This window comes from Dendrobates tinctorius, unplaced genomic scaffold (assembly GCF_039654945.1).
Source record: "Dendrobates tinctorius isolate UK_male_01 unplaced genomic scaffold, ASM3965494v1 ptg000157l, whole genome shotgun sequence".
Lineage (NCBI taxonomy): Eukaryota > Metazoa > Chordata > Amphibia > Anura > Dendrobatidae > Dendrobates > Dendrobates tinctorius.
This window is the reverse complement of record NW_027361824.1, coordinates 3444864-3466194: the sequence shown is the minus strand read 5'-3', so window position 1 is coordinate 3466194 and position 21331 is coordinate 3444864. Positions and strand designations below refer to the sequence as shown.

The following is a 21331-nucleotide window of genomic DNA, read 5'->3' as shown; positions in this document are numbered from 1 at the left end:
GACTATGGGGAGTGCAGTGTTCTGTATGGAGGACTATGGGGAGTGCAGTATACTGTATGGGGGACTATGGGGAGTGCAGTATACTGTATGGGGGACTATGGGGAGTGCAGTATACTGTATGGAAGACTATGGGGAGTGCAGTGTTCTGTATGGAGGACTATGGGGAGTGCAGTATACTGTATGGGGGACTATGGAGAGTGCAGTATACTGTATGGAGGCCATTTAGGGGCCATCATACAGTGCAGTAAATAATGTGAGATCATTTTAATTGCAAAAAACGAGGTGACAGGTTCCCTGTAGTGTTACACTGTGATATAACTATCCTCAGCTCAATTGTCCATCTCCTGCTGTATCCTCCTCTGCTACTCTGTGACTCCGCCCCGTCCTCTGTTCCCTGTAGCTGTGTTCCTCTTTGGCTCCGCCCCGTCCTCTGCGGCTGCGCCCTGTCCTCCGTTCCCTGTGGTTCCTTATTCCTGTCTTCTGTGGCTCCGCCCCATCCACTGTACCTCCGCCTTGCCCTGTGTGTCTCCGCCCCGTCACCTGTCCTCTGTGTCTCCACCCCTCTCGCTGTAGCCCCGCCCTGTCCACTGTATCTCCGTCTTGTCCTGTGTGGCTCCGCGCCGTCGAGCGCTGATTGGCTTCTCTGGTGGCAGGGGGCGTATGCTCGGTGAGGGGCGTCTTGTTTTGAGGCGTCTGTGAGGGGGCGGGGCTGCGTTTGGTGACGTCACGTGTAGGCGCGAGCGGACGGAGTGCAGCCAATGGCGGCCGGGCCCGCCGGCGTCTCTCGGTTTGAATAATATTCGGGCCGAGACTGTGAGGGGACTGCGGAGGGCGGAGAGCGGGGATTCCCGGTGCAGGTGAGCGGAGGCGGCGCCCGGTGCGGTCTCACGTCGTGTCAAAGCGCCAAGAGGGCCGGAGCCTGTATGTGCGTCATCACCGAGAGAGAAAGCGGGAGATACCGGCGGGGAGGAGACCCCCGGTGTGTGTGAGGGGGGGGAGGAGACCCCCGGTGTGTGTGAGGGGGGGGAGGAGACCCCCGGTGTGTGTGAGGGGGGGAGGAGGAGGAGACCCCCGGTGTGTGTGAGGGGGGGGAGGAGACCCCCGGTGTGTGTGAGGGGGGGGAGGAGGAGACCCCCGGTGTGTGTGAGGGGGGGGAGGAGGAGACCCCCGGTGTGTGTGAGGGGGGGGGAGGAGGAGACCCCCGGTGTGTGTGAGGGGGGGGGGAGGAGGAGACCCCCGGTGTGTGTGAGGGGGGGGGGAGGAGGAGACCCCCGGTGTGTGTGAGGGGGGGGAGGAGGAGACCCCCGGTGTGTGTGAGGGGGGGGAGGAGGAGACCCCCGGTGTGTGTGAGGGGGGGGAGGAGGAGACCCCCGGTGTGTGTGAGGGGGGGGAGGAGGAGACCCCCGGTGTGTGTGAGGGGGGGGAGGAGGAGACCCCCGGTGTGTGTGAGGGGGGGGAGGAGGAGACCCCCGGTGTGTGTGAGGGGGGGGAGGAGGAGACCCCCGGTGTGTGTGAGGGGGGGGAGGAGGAGACCCCCGGTGTGTGTGAGGGGGGGGAGGAGGAGACCCCCGGTGTGTGTGAGGGGGGGGAGGAGGAGACCCCCGGTGTGTGTGAGGGGGGGGAGGAGGAGACCCCCGGTGTGTGTGAGGGGGGGGAGGAGGAGACCCCCGGTGTGTGTGAGGGGGGGGAGGAGGAGACCCCCGGTGTGTGTGAGGGGGGGGAGGAGGAGACCCCCGGTGTGTGTGAGGGGGGGGAGGAGGAGACCCCCGGTGTGTGTGAGGGGGGGGAGGAGGAGACCCCCGGTGTGTGTGAGGGGGGGGGGGGGAGGAGACCCCCGGTGTGTGTGAGGGGGGGGGGGGGAGGAGACCCCCGGTGTGTGTGAGGGGGGGGGGGGGAGGAGACCCCCGGTGTGTGTGAGGGGGGGGGGGGGAGGAGACCCCCGGTGTGTGTGAGGGGGGGGGGGGGAGGAGACCCCCGGTGTGTGTGAGGGGGGGGGGGGGAGGAGACCCCCGGTGTGTGTGAGGGGGGGGGGGGGAGGAGACCCCCGGTGTGTGTGAGGGGGGGGGGGGGAGGAGACCCCCGGTGTGTGTGAGGGGGGGGGGGGAGGAGACCCCCGGTGTGTGTGAGGGGGGGGGGGAGGAGGAGGAGACCCCCGGTGTGTGTGAGGGGGGGGGGGAGGAGGAGGAGACCCCCGGTGTGTGTGAGGGGGGGGGGAGGAGGAGACCCCCGGTGTGTGTGAGGGGGGGGGGAGGAGGAGACCCCCGGTGTGTGTGAGGGGGGGGAGGAGGAGACCCCCGGTGTGTGTGAGGGGGGGGGAGGAGGAGACCCCCGGTGTGTGTGAGGGGGGGGAGGAGACCCCCGGTGTGTGTGAGGGGGGGGAGGAGACCCCCGGTGTGTGTGAGAGGGGGGAGGAGACCCCCGGTGTGTGTGAGAGGGGGGAGGAGACCCCCGGTGTGTGTGAGAGGGGGGGAGGAGACCCTATCCCCAGTACTTTTACACCCAAAGATGAGTTTACTTAGAGCGCGCCTATTACTTGGTGTCTCAGGTGACGTCACAGGAAGCTGGGGCTGCACTCATTTGCCCTGCCTGAAATGGGACGTCCTCAAGGGGCAGCGCTGCAGTCAATCACCATAGCTTCTGAAGCAGATTGTCCTTGGGGTTGGTGGGTCGGTGCTGCTGTCACTCACCTTCTATCACTGCCCCCTCATGATTTCCCAGTTTGGTGGCAGAAGCTGTGGTGAGTGACTGCAGGGCCACGCTCTGAAGACGTCCTCTTACAGGGGGTGATGGAAGCTGCGGGGAGGTGAGTGCAGCCCCGGCCTCCTGTTACGCTCCGTGTGAGACTCCCTGCAAATGAAACAAAAAGGAAATAAAGTGAAGAAGAAATGATATAGGGGGAATGATGAGGGGGGGGTGTAGATGAGCCCCAGTGATGGTCTGTACAGCACTGCGGTATATGATGGCGCTATATAAGCGAGTAACAAGTAGCTGTGCTGAGGTTACCATAAGCAATGTTCACATGAGGCAAGTTACAGAGTTGTTGTGGGGTTATATGATGTCTACAGGCTTTTGTGGAGAGGTGGTTGGAGTGAGGAGCTGGTAGGTGTCCATGAGGTGACCGCTCCCTCTGTTGCCATCAGCTCTTCTGTCACAGACCCAGTAGTCAACTACAAGTCCCAGATTTCTCTGTCATTCTTACATTTCAATACTTGGAACTTTAGCTCTTTCCTCCTGCGTCCGGGTGCAGAGACGTTTTCCCGCTGGCTTCCAGCTCACTCCTTATGGGGTGTCTGTAGATTCAGCCTCGTTGGTCCCCAATACTGGAGCCTCCCTGTTTGGAGGAGGCTGTGGAGGGGTCTAGTGTCGCGCCCCCCACCCCCATGTGCAGTGTCCTGGATTTATTTTGCCTTTTTGTCAAGTTCTGTGCAGCTCGCATCAGAAAGATGGTGATCTCTCCCCGGAGCAGCGGGGAGCGACCGTAGATCAATTATGTAAATGCGCGAGGCGATGAGGTCCCAGCTCAATGTGGTGGTCAGAAATCTCATCACATTGGCCTCCATCATTCAGGGCGCAAGAAGTTGTGCATGAAATTCGACAGCGGATTGCAAGTAACCTCCAAAAATCAAGTGGCAGACTGTCAGCAAGTCGGCGTATCTGCTGAGATGGAGCCATTTTCATCCAAGACACCCTCAAAATCTACAGTCGGAGGATCAGCAAGGATAGAAAACCACCGCGGCCATCTCCGAGGAGCCTCCTGCACATCTTACAGAATGGGGGATAACAGCGCCTCCTGTGGTCACATACAACCCCACATCAGCATCCTAAGGAAGATTAGTGCTGAGCTTCAGCCCATGTTACTACTCAGCCACCTAACAAAGGGAAGCTCCTCATCAGAAGTGTCCCGTCTTCACCATAGGAGCCGGGCAAAGGAAAAATGCACCAGCTGCACCGGCCTCCCCATCACAAGACTGGGCTGTGACATGCTGCATGGCTCCTCATGCGCATCCTAGTATGCGGTGCACACGACACAGGAATACAAGGCAGGAGTAATCTACAGTCCCACGAGAAGGAGTGAGCTGGAGAACACCAATGCATTGGGACGCAGAATGACAGACCTACAGCCATGGCCAAAAGTGTTGGCACCCTTGAAATTGTTCCAGAAAATTATTGCAATTCCACATCTTTTGTTATACATATGTTTTTTTTTTTTCCCTTTGTGTGTATTGGAACAACACAAAAAATAGAGAGGGGGAAAAAGGCATTTTGGACATAATTTCATCCAAAACTCCCAAAAATGGGCCAGACAAAATTGTTGGTACCTTTCCAAAACTGTGGCAAGTAACAGGTGTGGGCAACATGGAAAATCACAGCTGAAATCAGATAAAAGGAGAAGTTACCTCAATCTTTACATTGTGTTTCTATGTGTGTGCCCCACTAATCATGGAGAAGAGAACTGTCTGAGGACTTGAGAGCCAAAATTGGTGAAAAATATCACTAATCTCAAGGTTATAAGTTTCATTTCCAGAGATCTTGATGTTCCTTCTGTCCATGGAACGCAGCATAATCAAGAAGTTTACAACCCGAACGGACGACTAACAAAGTCTACTAACACGTAGGAAGAAGTGACACCGCAGGAAAGGATCTGGAAACCATCTGCAGAGACTTTGAAGACCTAGGCCAGAAAGTGAAGGAACTGGGAGTGCAGGTGGTCTTCTCATCCATCCTCCCAGTGGATGGCCATGGACCAAGGAGATTGAACAGGATTCTACAGGTGAACAACTGGCTATGGCGATGGTGCCGTGAGCAACATTTTGGATTTCTTGACCATGGAGTGAACTACCTTTACGATGGACTCCTTGATAGAAATGGGTTGCATCTTAACGCATATTTGGTAGACGCCTTGCTAGACTCATCATGTAAACTACGGCCAGGAAGAAATATGCAGCTAATGAATTCTTGTGAGAACCTGATATTAGAAGTGGAAAGAAGAACAAAAGCAACAAACTCTGAAAATAAAGGAGCAAGAGAAACCGACTACAAACTAAAATGTGTCTATACAACTACAGAGAGCATGGGAGACAACAAGGAGAATTGGAGCTGCTAAAACCGGAAGAGAGATACGATGTCATAGGCTTCACTGAAACTTGGTGGGATGATACACATGCTTGGGACCAACCTTGCTAAAGCTCACAGCTGGGGGCTGGTATTCTCAGGCTGGTAAGGGGCCATAGATATAGCCCCCCCCAGCCTAAAAATGGCAGCCTGCAGCTGCCCAGAAAAGGAACATCTGTTGGTGCGCCAATTCTGGCGCTTTACCCGGTTCTTTCCACTTGCCCTATAGCGGTGGCAAGTGGGGTGATAGTTGGGGGGTTGATGTGACCTTTTGTATTGTCAGGTGACATCAAACCCACGGATTAGTAACGGAGAGCCATCAATAAGACACCCATCCATTACTAATCCTATAGGTGTATGGTAAATAACGACACAGCCAGAATAAAGTCCTTTATTTGAAATAAGACTAAACACAGTTTTCTGTTATTCGCCTAATTCCAGCAAAGCCCTTGCTCTCCTGTAATAAAAGTAAAATAAAAAAACAAATATACCATACCTGTCTGTCATTGTGTCCCACGCCGTAATCCATGTCTGGGGGATAATTAGTTTTCAACCTGGACGGTGCCAAGGTTGAGGCTCCTTTCCCAGCCGGGCTGAACTGCTGTGACCTTGGTGACATCCCTGCTAGCGTGAGAGTTTTTCTCACAGAGGTCACGGCTGGGATCTGGAGCCTCAGTGACCGGACGTAACCTCTATGACGTCACCTCCGGTCTCTGAGGCTGCGCTGGCAGCAGCTCATTCACCAGTGGTTTTCAGCCTGGACGGTCGCACTTTGGCACCGACCAGATTGAAAACTATTTCTCCTTCAGACATGGATTACGTCGTGGGACAGAACGACAGACAGGTATGGTCTATTGTTTTGTTATTTTTGGTTTATTACAGGAGATAGAGGGTTTTCTGTGGAATTAGGCGTTCAGTAAGTATGGTTTAATTGAGATTATTAAAGGAGTCTGTGTCATTCTTTCAATTAAAGGAGTTTTTTCTGGGCTGTCTGTTTTCTTAGTGTGACGATAGGATTAGTGAGGGTTGCAGCCCCCAGCTGAGAGTTTTGTCTATCTGGTTATCAAAAATACAGGGGAACCCAGGCCGGGTTTTTTTCTTTTAAATATTTTATTTACAGCGCAGGAGCTGCTGATGAATACTCCCATCTGCTGCTCCTTCTCTCACTGTTATTAGCGGCAGCAGGTGTCGGATGATGGGATCAGTAGTCCCATCAGCTGACACCAGTGACCGGAAGTAAAGTTTATACCACCGATCACAGCTGAGCGCTCCCGCTGTCTTCTGACAGCGTGGGAACCGCGGCTCTCTGACCGGTGGGGATGATTTCACTGCCGATCAGAACACGTGTTTGCACATGACAGCGCGACAAACACCCGGTTTTTGGCAGCTGAACCTGAACAGTGCGGAACTTTACTGTTCGGGTTCGCCCATTTCTACTTCTGAGGACTGCAGTGAAGCGGTGCAGGCTGTTTGCTCTCTTTTTTTTTCCATACCCCAGGCGTCCTGGACGCCTGCAGCTTGCTTCACTAAAGACGACATCCAGCGTATAAGACGACCCTGACTTCTAAGAAGATTTTCAAGGGTTAAAAAGTCGCCTTGTACGGTATATCAAATAGAAAGGGGGGGCATATCTGAAGAAGAATATGATGCTGTTTAAGGGGAAAGTAGGACAAGAGTTAGAGCTAAAATCAGTAATGAAGTGAGGCTTGCAAGGGAGAACAAAATCAGCAAAAAAGAATTTTGGGGGTATGTCAAAAGAAAAGTCAAAGATGCTATAAGGCTTTTACAGGATAAAAAAGGTGAAATGGCCAAAATTGATGTTGAGAAGCCGAACTTTTAGTACCCTATTTTGCATCTGTGTTCTTTAAGAAAGCAAATGTAACATCAACTGATCTTCACGGGGCCATCGAAGGAATAAAAGAATCCACTCTATCCATAAACGGAGAGATGGTGAGGGAACACTCAGCTAATTTACATGAATTGCACATCCAATTTAAAAAGTGTTTCAAGTGGGGACCACAAGGTTCTGTCCTAGCCCCCAGTGTTTTTCAACATTTTTATAAATAACTCAGATAAGGGAACTGAAAGCAAAATAATCAGATTTGCAGACGATGCAACGCTAGGAGACATAGCTAAAGCCCCCGTCACACACAGCAATCTCACTAGCGAGATCGCTGCTGAGTCACAAGTTTTGTGACGCAACAGTGATCTCACCAGTGAGATCGCTGTGTGTGACAGGTATCAGCGACCGGCCCCCCGCCGGGTATCGCTGATCGTGCTCGAAAACCCTGGACATTTTTTTGATCGTCGGTCTCCCGCTGGCCAGCACGCATCGCTGCGTGTGGCAGGCGGGAGATCAGCGAGCTGGAGCTGGTATCCAAGGTAAACCGTGGGTTACTAAGCGTGCACGTCACTTAGTTACCCGCTGTGTACCTTAGATACCAGCGTGCTGGTGCAGGGAGCTGGTAACCAAGGTAAACAGCGGGTTTATAAGCGCCGCGCTTAGAAACCCGCTGTTTACCTTGGTTACCAGCACACTGGTATCTAAGGTACACAGCGGGTAACTAAACGACGCGCGCGCTTGTTACCCGCGTCCTCGCTGGTCCTGATCGCTGCTGAGATCTGCCTGTTTGGCAGCTCACCAGCGATCATGTATTGACACACCAGCGATCCTGACAAGGTCATATCGTTGTGGGGATCGCTGGTGCGTCGCTATGTGTGCCACTCAATAGAGAAGACAAAGGATTCAGAAGGATCTAGATAAGATTTAACAATGACAGCGACTAATAGAATGGTAGTTAACGGGCAGAAATGCAAGATTCTACATCAGGGCAAGAATAACGAAAATTACATCTATAGAATGGGAGGAATAGAACTAAGCAACAGCACGTGTGAAAAAGACTTGTGTATACTAAGGGAAGCATACAGTCTAGATCATGTAAAGTCATTATTGCCCTCTACTCCTCTTTGGTCAAACCTCATCTGAAATACTGCGTCCAATACTGGGTGCCACATTTTACAAAATACATTGAAAAACTGGAGCAGCTTCAGAGAAGAGCAACCAGGATGGTGAGTGGACTGCAAAGTATGTCCTATGATGAACGGTTAAAGGATCTGGGAATATTTAGCTGCAATAAAGAAGGCTAAGGCTAGTTTCACACTAGTGTTCTCAGGCGCAGCGCAGGGCCACCACTAAGCCCTGCCCCCGGCTGCGCCCCCTCCGGTCAGTTCCTCCTCTGATCGCACCCTGTATTTAGCGTTTGGTACGCTGACCTGGCGCTGCGCACAAAAACGCACTGTGTTGCATTTTTGTGCGCTGGGCGCAGCGCCAGCAAAATCATACCAGCGCACGGTCAGCGTATCCAACGCTAAATATAGGGTACACTGATCGTTTGCAGCGTCATGCGATCAGAGGAGGAACTGACCGGAGGGGGCGCAGCCGGGGGCGGGGCTTAGCAGCAGCCCTGCGCCCGAGAACACTAGTGTGAAACTAGCCTAAGAGGAGATGTCAGTGTAGAGCTTTCATTCTTAAGGCCCCGTCTCACTAAGCGACTTACCAGCGATCCCGACACCGATATCAAGGTGTCAGGATCGCTAGTAAGTCGCTATGTGATCACTGGTGAGCTGTCACACAGACAGCTTCACCAGCGATCAGCACAGCGATGCCGAGCGCCCGGCATCGCTGGCCATCCTGTAAAAAATAGAATCAAAATAAAAAATATAGTTATTCTCACCTTCCGACGTCCCGTTCAGCCATCCTGCCTCTCTCCACGCTCCGGTCCCAGTGATCCTTTGCACGAATGACCGCGAGATGTGACGGTCTCGCGGGATAACAAAGTCTCGCGGTCATTCGTGCAAAGGATCACTGGGACCGGAGCGTGGAGAGAGGCAGGATGGCTGAACGGGACGTCGGAAGGTGAGAATAACTATATTTTTAATTTTTTTTATTATTTTTTACACCTGATCGCTGGTCTCCCGCTGTCACACACAGCGATGCGTGCTGGCCAGCGGGAGACCAGCGACCAAAGAAATGTCCAGAGATTTCTTGCAGCGATCAGCGATACCGGCAGGGGGGGCGCTCGCTGATCGCTGTCATACATGGCGATCTCGCTGGTGAGATCGCTGTTACGTCACAAAAGTTGTGACTCAGCAGCGATCTCGCTACCGAGATTGCTTAGTGAGACGGGGCCTTTATTCTCATTTGCACAAGGAAAGACTAGAAGCAACAGGATGAAACTGAATGGGAGGAGACACAGATGAGATATTAGAAAAAACTTTTTGACAGTGAGGGTGATCAACGAGTGGAACAAGCTGCCACGAGAAGTGGTGAGTTCTCCTTCAATGGAAGTCTTCAAACAGAGGCTGGAGAGACATCTGACTGGGATGATTTAGTGAATCCTGCTTTGAGCAGGGGGTTGGACCAGATGGCCCAGGGGGTCCCTTCCAACTCTAACCTTCTAGGAGTCTATGAATGAAATGAAACGCTATAGCAGGAGACCCAGGAGGACCTCACTGCTGACAGAGACATAAAAAGCTATATTGCAGTTTGCCAAAATCTTTCTTGGAAAGCGTGTTGTGGACAGATGAGACCAAGATAGAGCTATTTGGTAAAGCACATCATTCTACTGATCACCAAAAATGGAATGAGGCCTACCAAGAAAAGAACATAGTACTTGGTCATACAGGTGCTTGTCACAAAATGAGAATATCATCAAAAAAGTGAATTTATCTCCGTACAATACAAAAGGTGACTCTCCTCTATTCTATAGAGTCATTACCCACAGAGTGATCTATTTCACGGGTTTATTTCTGTTAATGTTGATGATTATGGCTTACAGCCAATGAAAACCTAAAAGTCATTATCCCAGTAAATTAGAATAATTAACAATAAACCTCTGTAAAGGCTCCTAAGTGTTTATAAAGGCTCCTTAGGGTCCTGTCACATTTAGCGATGCACCAGCGATCCCGACCACGATACGACCCGGTCAGGATCGCTGGTGCATCGCTAAATGGTCGCTAGTGAGCTGCCACACAGGCAGACCTCACAGCGATGCAGCAGTGGTCGTTACATACCTGTCGGACGCGGCGATGCAGATGTCCTCCCGCCCGCGTCCACGCGTCGGCGCCAGCAGGAAGCGGCCGACGAGAAACGGTCCAGGACGATCTCGCGCGATCAGCGATAACCAGCGGGGGAGCCGGTTGGAAGTAAGTATCACACATAGCGATATCGCTGCTGCATCACAAAATCTGTGACGCGCTAGCGATATCGCTATGTGTGAAGCCCCACTTTAGTTTGTTTCCACAATCATGGGGTAAGACTGCTGGCCTGACAGATGTCCAGAAGGCAGTCACTGACACACTCCACAAGGAGGGGAAGCCACAAAAGGTCATTGCTAAAGAAGCCGGCTGTTCACAGAGTGCTGTATCCAAGAATATTAATGGAAGGTGGAGTGGAAGGAAAAAGTGTGGTAGAAAAAGGTGCACAAGCAACCGGGATAATCTCAGCCTGGAAAGGATTGTTAAGAAAAGGCCATTTTGGGGGTTTTGTGTGAAATTATGTCCAATTTGCCTTTTCTTTTTTTGTGTTCCAATAAACACAAATGAAATAAACAGCTGTGTAACAAAAGATGTGGAATTGTAGGTCATAATACAGAGAAGTCAGTGTAAGGCTATGTGCACACGCTGCGGTTTTTGCCGCTGCGGATCTGCAGCAGTTCTGCAGACAGTGTACAGTAGCATGTAAGTCTATGGGATTTACATTCTGCTGTGCAAACGCTGCGGATTTGAATCCGCAGAAAGTAATGACATGTCACTTCTTTTCTGCGGATTCTGCTGCGGTTTACCATCTCCTCCATTGTAGAGGTGATGAACCCCAGGGGAAAACCGCAGGGTGTGCACATAGTCTTAGAACCACAGATAAATCTGGGACTTTTTAAGCTAAGAACGTTTCGGTCTGTAATAAATCCCAGTGTTAGAGGAGAGTTGGACGGCCGTGTAACTCGGACGGGGATTGCAGCGGATTGCTGTGTTTCTATGCGATCCTCATACGAGTCATATGGCCGTCTGACTCTTCCCTTCTATTCAGTCCTTCTGTCAGTTATTACAGTGCCTTGCGAAAATATTCGGCCCCCTGGAGCTTTTCAACCTTTTCCCACATCTCATGCTTCAAACATAAAGATACCAAATGTAAATTTTTGGTGAAGAATCAACGACAAGTGGGACACAATTGTGAAGTTGAACGAAATTTATTGGTTATTTTAATTTTTTTTTCGAAATTCAAAAACTGAAAAGTGGGGCGTGCAATATTATTCGGCCCCTTTTCTTTCAGTGCAGCAAACTCACTGCAGAAGTTCATTGTGGATCTCTGAATGATCCAATGTTGTCCTAAATGACTAATGATAAATATAATCCACCTGTGTGTAATCAATCTCCGTATAAATGCACCTGCTCTGTGATAGTCTCAGGGTTCTGTTTGATGCACAGAGAACATCATGAAGACCAAGGAACACAACAAGCAGGTCCGTGATACTGTTGTGGAGAAGTTTAAAGCCGGATTTGGATACAAAATGATTTCCAAAACTTTAAACCTCCCAAGGAGCACTGTGCGAGCAATCATATTGAAATGGAAGGAGTATCATACCACTGCAAATCTACCAAGTCCCGGCCATCCCTCTAAACTTTCATCTCAAGCAAGAAGACTGATCAGAGATGCAGCCAAGAGGCCCATGATCACTCTGGATGAACTGCAGAGATCTACAGCTGAGGCAGGACAGTCTGTCTATAGGACAACAATCAGTCGTACACTGCACAAATCTGGCCTTTATGGAAGAGTGGCAAGAAGAAAGCCATTTCTCAAAGATATCCATAAAAAGTGTGGTTTAAAGTTTGCAACAAGCCACCTGGGAGACACCAAACATGTGGAAGAAGGTGCTCTGGTCAGATGAAACGATATGTTTGGCATAAAGGCAGCACAGCTCATCACCCTGAACACACCATCCCCACTGTCAGACATGGTGGTGGCAGTATCATGGTTTGGGGCTGCTTTTCTACAGCAGGGACAGGGAAGATGGTTAAAATTGATGGGAAGATGGATGGAGCCAAATACAGGACCATTCTTGAAGAAAACCTGTTGGAGTCTGCAAAAGACCTGAGACTGGGACGGAGATTTGTCTTCCAACAAGACAATGATCCCAAACATAAAGCAAAATCTACAATGGAATGGTTCACAAATAAACGTATCCAGGTGTTAGAATGGCCAAGTCACAGTCCAGACCTGAATCCAATCGAGAATCTGTGGAAAGAGCTGAAAACTCCTGTTCACAAACGATCTCCATCCAACCTCACTGAGCGCGAGCTGTTTGCCAAGGAAGAATGGGCGAGAATTTCAGTCTCTCGATGTACAAAACAGATAGAGACAAACCCCAAGAGACTGCAGCTGTAATCGCAGCGAAAGGTGGCGCAACAAAGTATTAAGTTACAGGGGCTGAATAATATTGCACGCCCCACTTTTCAGTTTTTGACTTGCCACAAAAATTTAAAATAACCAATACATTTCATTCAACTTCACAATTGTGTCCCACTTGTTGTTGATTCTTCACCAAAAATTTACATTTGGTATCTTTATGTTTGAAGCGTGATATGTGGGAAAAGGTTGAAAAGTTCCAGGGGGCTGAATACTTTCGCATGGCACTGTACATGGAGGCCTCACAGCTCCAGCAGACTCCGGGTCACCTCTCTCCAGTGCGCTCATTTACACAGACGCCAGGCTGCCGTGTTTACCCCCAGCACGCGTCCTGCCGTCTCTTCTCTAGGTGGTGCCCTCCTCTATATCCTCACTTTGTACGCTCGGCTGATGGAGGAGCCTCTGAGCTCTGGATGCTTTTGTTTTGTCTGTTTTAGTTGCTGCTCTATCCTTCTGCAGTGTGTGGCTATATCCGGACTAGTGGCTGCATTACCTGCTTTGTGCTACAGGTGGTGCCCTCACTGGGTCTATCTGCCTGTGGTGTTGACTTTTGGGTATTGTGCTGCTCTCGGTGTGACCTGTGCTTTCTGTATTGTAGGTAGCAGCTCTCCCCGTGTGTAGCTCATGGTCTGCAGGGTTTGGTAAGAGATGCCTTCTGTGCAGATCAGGCCAATACATAGACTGAAGGTTTACCTTCCCATATTCCCTACACCAGTAACTGACAGCCAGGAATCCTCTATTCTTTACACTGAAGGCTGCATCTGCTGGTCCCCAGGGTTAGGCTGCCCTGTCTGATCACAGTCCTACCTATCATTGGCCTCTCTGTGAGTGATACTGCATGTGGGGAGAGCGGTAAGTCATTGTCAGACAGGTGGGCCGGGGTCTCGGCTGCACTGCTTTGCTTGTGAGCCAGCCCTGTAATGGGGGTCCTCGCCTCCCTGCAGAGCCCACACGTCAGATCTGACCTCCCATTGTATGGCTATAACTGCAATGTTTCTACACATCCCGGGATCGGGAGATGTTGTTTTTCATGTTGGGCTTTTATTGGTAAAGGAAGGGGCACAGATTGGTCTGGAATAGACTGCAGAGGCCAAGTCACATTCTCATGCCCCCGAGGTGCTGAACCAGCAGAAACCCCCCCATAAGTGACGCCAGTTTGCACACTACACCTCTCAGTGAATACGACTAGGGGAGCAGTGATCATAGTGCCCCTGTCAGCAGGATTGTGCTCAGTGACTACAGTGTCAGGTCGGCGCCGTTATACTGATTAGGCCTGGGTCACACTTATGAGTGTGACGTGAGAAACGTGCACATCAATACCCGGCACTCAGGAGCGGAGCGTGCAGCTGCATGGATTTCTATGTAGCTGAGTGCTCCGGTCAGAGTGCTGGGTTTTGAGGCGAGAGACTCGCAAGTGTGACCCCGGCCTTACACTGATACCTGGGGATGAAATCCGTCTTGTGGTTGTTGTGGAATCTTTATTGTCAGTTTTGAGTTAATGATCTGCTCGTGCTGTGATGAGGTATTCATACTGCGCCCACGGACGGGTCACCGCTCCCTCGCTGCGGCCCGCGGACGGGTCACCGCTCCCTCGCTGCGGCCCGCGGACGGGTCACCGCTCCCTCGCTGCGCCCGAGGTTACATAATGTATATATACAGTAGGAAAATAAATTCCTTCTGCAGTCGAGCGCGGGCCCGCGGTGCTGCAGCCTGATCGTCGTATGTGTACTGTGTGTAGAATTAGTGTGTTTTCTGTTCTCCTCATAGTCCAAAAAAAAAATTAAAATTTACAGTTTAGTGGCACCCTTGCTACGGTGTAATGTCCGCCATGCACGGTGTAGTGGCCCCCCCGCCACGCATGGTGTAGATGGCTCACTGAGGTTTCCCCGGCCTCTGTTCAGTGGTCTCCATCTTTTCAGAGGAGCACACGGTGGGGAGCGCTCACTGTAGCGAGCAGGATAACTGTGAACTCGGCATTAATGCAATGTTTTTTTTTTAGAGTGTGTGCACACGTTGCGGATCCACAGCGGTTTTGGCAATGCGGATCTGCAGCAGAACTGCAAGTGACGTACAGTACCATTCTAGTCTATGGAAAACAAAAAAACGCAGTGCACATGCTGCGGATTTTTCCGCGGTTTTAATCCGCAGCATGTCAATTCTTTCTGTGGATTCCTCAGCGGTGTGACACCTGTTCCATTGTCCAGGTGTCAAACCACAGGCGAAAACCGCAGGTCACTTTACCTGCAAATCTGCTTGGAAAAATCCGCAGGTGAATCCGCAGCGTGTGCACAGAGCCTGATAGGAATCTGCAGGTGAATCCGCAGCGTGTGCACAGAGCCTGATAGGAATCTGCAGGTGAATCCGCAGCGTGTGCACAGAGCCTGATAGGAATCTGCAGGTGAATCCGCAGCGTGTGCACAGAGCCTGATAGGAATCTGCAGGTGAATCCGCAGCGTGTGCACAGAGCCTGATAGGAATCTGCAGGTGAATCCGCAGCGTGTGCACAGAGCCTGATAGGAATCTGCAGGTGAATCCGCAGCGTGTGCACACAGCCTTATAGGAATCTGCAGGTGAATCTGCAGCGTGTGCACAGAGCCTGATAGGAATCTGCAAGTGAATCCGCAGCGTGTGCACAGAGCCTGATAGGAATCTGCAGGTGAATCCGCAGCGTGTGCACAGAGCCTGATAGGAATCTGCAGGTGAATCCGCAGCGTGTGCACACAGCCTTATAGGAATCTGCAGGTGAATCTGCAGCGTGTGCACAGAGCCTGATAGGAATCTGCAAGTGAATCCGCAGCGTGTGCACAGAGCCTGATAGGAATCTGCAGGTGAATCCGCAGCGTGTGCACAGAGCCTGATAGGAATCTGCAGGTGAATCCGCAGCGTGTGCACAGAGCCTGATAGGAATCTGCAAGTGAATCCGCAGCGTGTGCACAGAGCCTGATAGGAATCTGCAGGTGAATCCGCAGCGTGTGCACACAGCCTTATAGGAATCTGCAGGTGAATCTGCAGCGTGTGCACAGAGCCTGATAGGAATCTGCAGGTGAATCCGCAGCGTGTGCACAGAGCCTTTTAGGAATCTGCAGGTGAATCTGCAGCGTGTGCACAGAGCCTTATAGGAATCTGCAGCGTGTGCACAGAGCCTGATAGGAATCTGCAGGTGAATCCGCAGCGTGTGCACAGAGCCTGATAGGAATCTGCAGGTGAATCCGCAGCGTGTGCACAGAGCCTTATAGGAATCTGCAGGTGAATCCGCAGCGTGTGCACAGAGCCTTATAGGAATCCGCAGGTGAATCCGCAGCGTGTGCACAGAGCCTTATAGGAATCTGCAGGTGAATCCGCAGCGTGTGCACAGAGCCTGATAGGAATCCGCAGGTGAATCTGCAGCGTGTGCACAGAGCCTGATAGGAATCTGCAGGTGAATCTGCAGCGTGTGCACAGAGCCTGATAGGAATCTGCAGGTGAATCTGCAGCGTGTGCACAGAGCCTGATAGGAATCTGCAGGTGAATCTGCAGCGTGTGCACACAGCCTTATAGGAATCCGAAGCGTGTGCACAGAGCCTGATAGGAATCTGCAGGTGAATCCGCAGCGTGTGCACAGAGCCTGATAGGAATCCGAAGCGTGTGCACAGAGCCTGATAGGAATCTGCAGGTGAATCCGCAGCGTGTGCACACAGCCTTATAGGAATCCGAAGCGTGTGCACAGAGCCTTATAGGAATCTGCAGGTGAATCTGCAGCGTGTGCACAGAGCCTGATAGGAATCTGCAGGTGAATCTGCAGCGTGTGCACAGAGCCTGATAGGAATCTGCAGGTGAATCTGCAGCGTGTGCACAGAGCCTTATAGGAATCTGCAGGTGAATCTGCAGCGCGTGCACAGAGCCTGATAGGAATCTGCAGGTGAATCCGCAGAGTGTGCACAGAGCCTGATAGGAATCTGCAGGTGAATCCGCAGAGTGTGCACAGAGCCTGATAGGAATCTGCAGGTGAATCTGCAGCGTGTGCACACAGCCTGATAGGAATCTGCAGGTGAATCCGCAGCGTGTGCACACAGCCTGATAGGAATCTGCAGGTGAATCCGCAGCGTGTGCACAGAGCCTTATAGGAATCTGCAGGTGAATCCGCAGCGTGTGCACACAGCCTGATAGGAATCTGCAGGTGAATCTGCAGTGTGTGCACAGAGCCTTATAGGAATCTGCAGGTGAATCTGCAGCGTGTGCACACAGCCTGATAGGAATCTGCAGGTGAATCCGCAGCGTGTGCACAGAGCCTGATAGGAATCTGCAGGTGAATCCGCAGCGTGTGCACACAGCCTTATAGGAATCTGCAGGTGAATCTGCAGCGTGTGCACATAGCCTTATAGGAATCTGCAGGTGAATCCGCACTGTGTGCACAGAGCCTTTTAGGAATCTGCAGGTGAATCTGCAGCGTGTGCACAGAGCCTTATAGGAATCTGCAGCGTGTGCACAGAGCCTGATAAGAATCTGCAGGTGAATCCGCAGCGTGTGCACAGAGCCTTTTAGGAATCTGCAGGTGAATCTGCAGCGTGTGCACAGAGCCTTATAGGAATCTGCAGCGAGTGCACAGAGCCTGATAGGAATCTGCAGGTGAATCCGCAGCGTGTGCACAGAGCCTGATAGGAATCTGCAGGTGAATCCGCAGAGTGTGCACACAGCCTGATAGGAATCTGCAGGTGAATCCGCAGAGTGTGCACACAGCCTGATAGGAATCTGCAGGTGAATCCGCAGCGTGTGCACAGAGCCTGATAGGAATCTGCAGGTGAATCCGCAGCGTGTGCACAGAGCCTTATAGGAATCTGCAGGTGAATCCGCAGGTGAATCCGCAGCGTGTGCACAGAGCCTTATAGGAATCTGCAGGTGAATCTGCAGCGTGTGCACAGAGCCTGATAGGAATCTGCAGGTGAATCTGCAGCGTGTGCACAGAGCCTGATAGGAATCTGCAGGTGAATCCGCAGCGTGTGCACACAGCCTTATAGGAATCTGCAGGTGAATCCGCAGGTGAATCCGCAGCGTGTGCACAGAGCCTTATAGGAATCTGCAGGTGAATCTGCAGCGTGTGCACAGAGCCTGATAGGAATCTGCAGGTGAATCCGCAGCGTGTGCACAGAGCCTTATAGGAATCTGCAGGTGAATCCGCAGGTGAATCCGCAGCGTGTGCACAGAGCCTTATAGGAATCTGCAGGTGAATCCGCAGCGTGTGCACAGAGCCTTATAGGAATCCGCAGGTGAATCTGCAGCGTGTGCACAGAGCCTGATAGGAATCTGCAGGTGAATCTGCAGCGTGTGCACAGAGCCTTATAGGAATCCGCAGGTGCATTCGCAGCGTGTGCACACAGCCTTATAGGAATCCGCAGGTGAATCTGCAGCGTGTGCACAGAGCCTGATAGGAATCTGCAGGTGAATCCGCAGCGTGTGCACAGAGCCTTATAGGAATCCGCAGGTGAATCCGCAGCGTGTGCACAGAGCCTGATAGGAATCTGCAGGTGAATCCGCAGCGTGTGCACAGAGCCTGATAGGAATCTGCAGGTGAATCCGCAGCGTGTGCACAGAGCCTGATAGGAATCTGCAGGTGAATCCGCAGCGTGTGCACAGAGCCTTATAGGAATCTGCAGCGTGTGCACAGAGCCTGATAGGAATCTGCAGGTGAATCTGCAGCGTGTGCACAGAGCCTGATAGGAATCTGCAGCGTGTGCACAGAGCCTGATAGGAATCTGCAGGTGAATCCACAGAGTGTGCACAGAGCCTGATAGGAATCTGCAGGTGAATCTGCAGCGTGTGCACAGAGCCTTATAGGAATCTGCAGGTGAATCTGCAGCGTGTGCACAGAGCCTGATAGGAATCTGCAGGTGAATCTGCAGCGTGTGCACAGAGCCTTATAGGAATCTGCAGGTGAATCTGCAGCGTGTGCACACAGCCTTATAGGAATCTGCAGGTGAATCTGCAGCGTGTGCACAGAGCCTTATAGGAATCTGCAGGTGAATCCGCAGCGTGTGCACAGAGCCTTATAGGAATCTGCAGGTGAATCTGCAGCGTGTGCACAGAGCCTGATAGGAATCTGCAGGTGAATCCGCAGAGTGTGCACAGAGCCTGATAGGAATCTGCAGGTGAATCCGCAGCGTGTGCACAGAGCCTGATAGGAATCTGCAGGTGAATCCGCAGCGTGTGCACACAGCCTTATGGCCATGTGCACACGCTGCAGATTCACCTGCGGATTCCTATAAGGCTCTGTGCACACGCTGCAGATTCACCTGCGGATTCCTATCAGGCTCTGTGCACACGCTGCAGATTCACCTGCGGATTCCTATATAGGAATCTGCAGGTCTAAAAACGGAGGGGAAATCCACTCAAAAACTGCAGAAAATCCGCAGGTAAAACACAGATCATTTTACCTGCAGATTTAGCAAAATCTGCTCGGAAAATTCCACAGCAGAATCTGCACCGTGTGCACAGAGCCTGAAGGCCCCGTCACACTCAGCGAGGCACCAGCGATCCCGACCACGGTTTCTTTCCGGCCTCATTCATTGTCAGCGATCAGACGGGTTGATGTTGGATTGTGTGACCGCTCCTCGGGGGTCTGCACGTCCAGTGAGCTGTCAGTGGGGGGCGGAGAGCGGGTTGTCATAGTGAGTACACCCGCCAGCTCCGGTCTAGTGCCGGCTGCATACCCCCCACTAGTCACCAGTGTGTACGGGTGTCTGGGGGCGTCTGCCTGTGAGCGGCCCGTAGAGTCGTCTGCTCCCGGGTGTCACCTGCTCCGGTGTGATCGGGGCCTTTGACCTCGTTGGTCTGCCCTTCTCTGCCGCACTACAGCTCCCAGCATGCCCCGGCTGCGGTGCCGCCCGCAGGCCGCTGTGATGCACAGTGCGGGGCATGCTGGGAGCTGTAGTCCGGGCGCGGATTGCTCGGCGGTTCCCGCCGTCAGTCAGGGAGTCTTCATCCTCCCACAATCCACCACGTCACTGCCCCGGAGCATGCTGGGAGCTGGCATGCAAATCCAGGCTGCTCTGCCATGGAGGCCGCTGCGGGGGTCCTGCGCGCCCCGGGCGGCCGCTCCTCGTAGCTGTGAGGCGGGCTCCGCTCGGTAGTTACCGCGCGCCCCTCCCCGCCGCCGGGCGGCGCCATCACCGCTCACAGCGGCACAGTGAGTCAATTGTTGGGTCTTTTTAATATGTGGTGGAGAAAGAGGGGTTAATGCTGAGAAGTCACCGGTCAGGCTGCTGACGATCATTACCGGGAGGGGGGCAGGCTGCTGACGATCATTAGGGGGGGGGCAGGCAGCTGACGATCATTACCAGGGGGGGGGGGGCAGGCTGCTGACTATCATTACCGGGGGGGGGGGGGGGGGGGGCAGGCTGCTGACTATCATTACCGGGGGGGGGGGGGGGGGGCAGGCTGCTGACTATCATTACCGGGGGGGGGGGGGGGCAGGCTGCTGACGATCATTACCGGGGGGGGGGGGGGCAGGCTGCTGACGATCATTACCTTGGGGGGGGGGGCAGGCTGCTGACGATCATTACCTTGGGGGGGGGGCAGGCTGCTGACGATCATTACCGGGGGGGGGGGGGGGGGCAGGCTGCTGACTATCATTACCGGGGGGGGGGGGGCAGGCTGCTGACTATCATTACCGGGGGGGGGGGGGGGGGGCAGGCTGCTGACGATCATTACCGGGGGGGGCAGGCTGCTGACGATCATTACCTTGGGGGGGGGGCAGGCTGCTGACTATCATTACCTTGGGGGGGGGCAGGCTGCTGACTATCATTACCTTGGGGGGGGGCAGGCTGCTGACTATCATTACCTTGGGGGGGGGCAGGCTGCTGACTATCATTACCTTGGGGGGGGGCAGGCTGCTGACGATCATTACCTTGGGGGGGGGGCAGGCTGCTGACGATCATTACCTTGGGGGGGGGGCAGGCTGCTGACTATCATTACCGGGGGGGGGGGGCAGGCTGCTGACTATCATTACCGGGGGGGGGGGGCAGGCTGCTGACTATCATCATTACCGGGGGGGGCGGGCAGGCTGCTGACGATCATTACCGGGGGGGGCAGGCTGCTGACGATCATTACCTTGGGGGGGGGGGCAGGCTGCTGACGATCATTACCTTGGGGGGGGGGGGGCAGGCTGCTGACGATCATTACCTTGGGGGGGGGGCAGGCTGCTGACTATCATTGCCGGGGGGGGGGGGCAGGCTGCTGACTATCATTACCGGGGGGGGGGGCAGGCTGCTGACGATTTTTAGGTGGGGGTGGCAAGCTGCTGACTATTATTACTGGGGGGACGGGTTTCAGGCTGCTGACGATTATTACCGGGGGGACGGGTTTCAGGCTGCTGACGATCATTACCGGGGGGGGGGGGGTGTCGGGTCTCTTGATATTTTACAATCTCAGATAAATAATCTGATTCTTGTGACCCTGCTCTGTGTGACCACGGTCCTGTTTGCGCTGAATGTTCATAGCCTGTGCACAAATGATCCACCACTAATGACTGATCTGGTTCCTCCATTCAGTGTTTTCTGCAGTTTTTTTGTTATTTTATTTAATGAGAAAAATATGAGTAAAGAAAATTGTGCAACTCTGACCCAACCGAGTTGTGTAACGATGTGATGCTGAGCGTGGCCTCCGATGCAGCAGGGGGCGCTATGTACACCAAGCTGCATCACTACAATGGAAAGTAATGCAACTTGCTGAAAAACTTATTTCATTTCCTTTTAAAAACATTTCTTTTTGCATCTCTGATTGCTG

The 21331-nt window shown here is 52.8% G+C and overlaps 1 protein-coding gene across 4 annotated transcripts in view; it reads left to right on the top strand.

Moving 5' to 3' along the window:
- Positions 1–713: 713 nt before the first annotated feature.
- Positions 714–21331, top strand: part of NUMA1 (nuclear mitotic apparatus protein 1) — a 46452-nt gene continuing 25834 nt past the window's right edge. For 2 of the 4 annotated variants that reach the window (XM_073548458.1, XM_073548457.1), the window contains exon 1: positions 13398–13426. In XM_073548458.1, coding sequence (XP_073404559.1) covers positions 13413–13426 — 14 coding nt within the window. In that variant the 5' untranslated portion in view covers positions 13398–13412. Of the gene's footprint in view, positions 858–13397; positions 13427–19541; positions 19734–21331 lie in introns of those variants that run through there. The other 2 variants (XM_073548459.1, XM_073548460.1) reach the window with 2 other exon arrangements.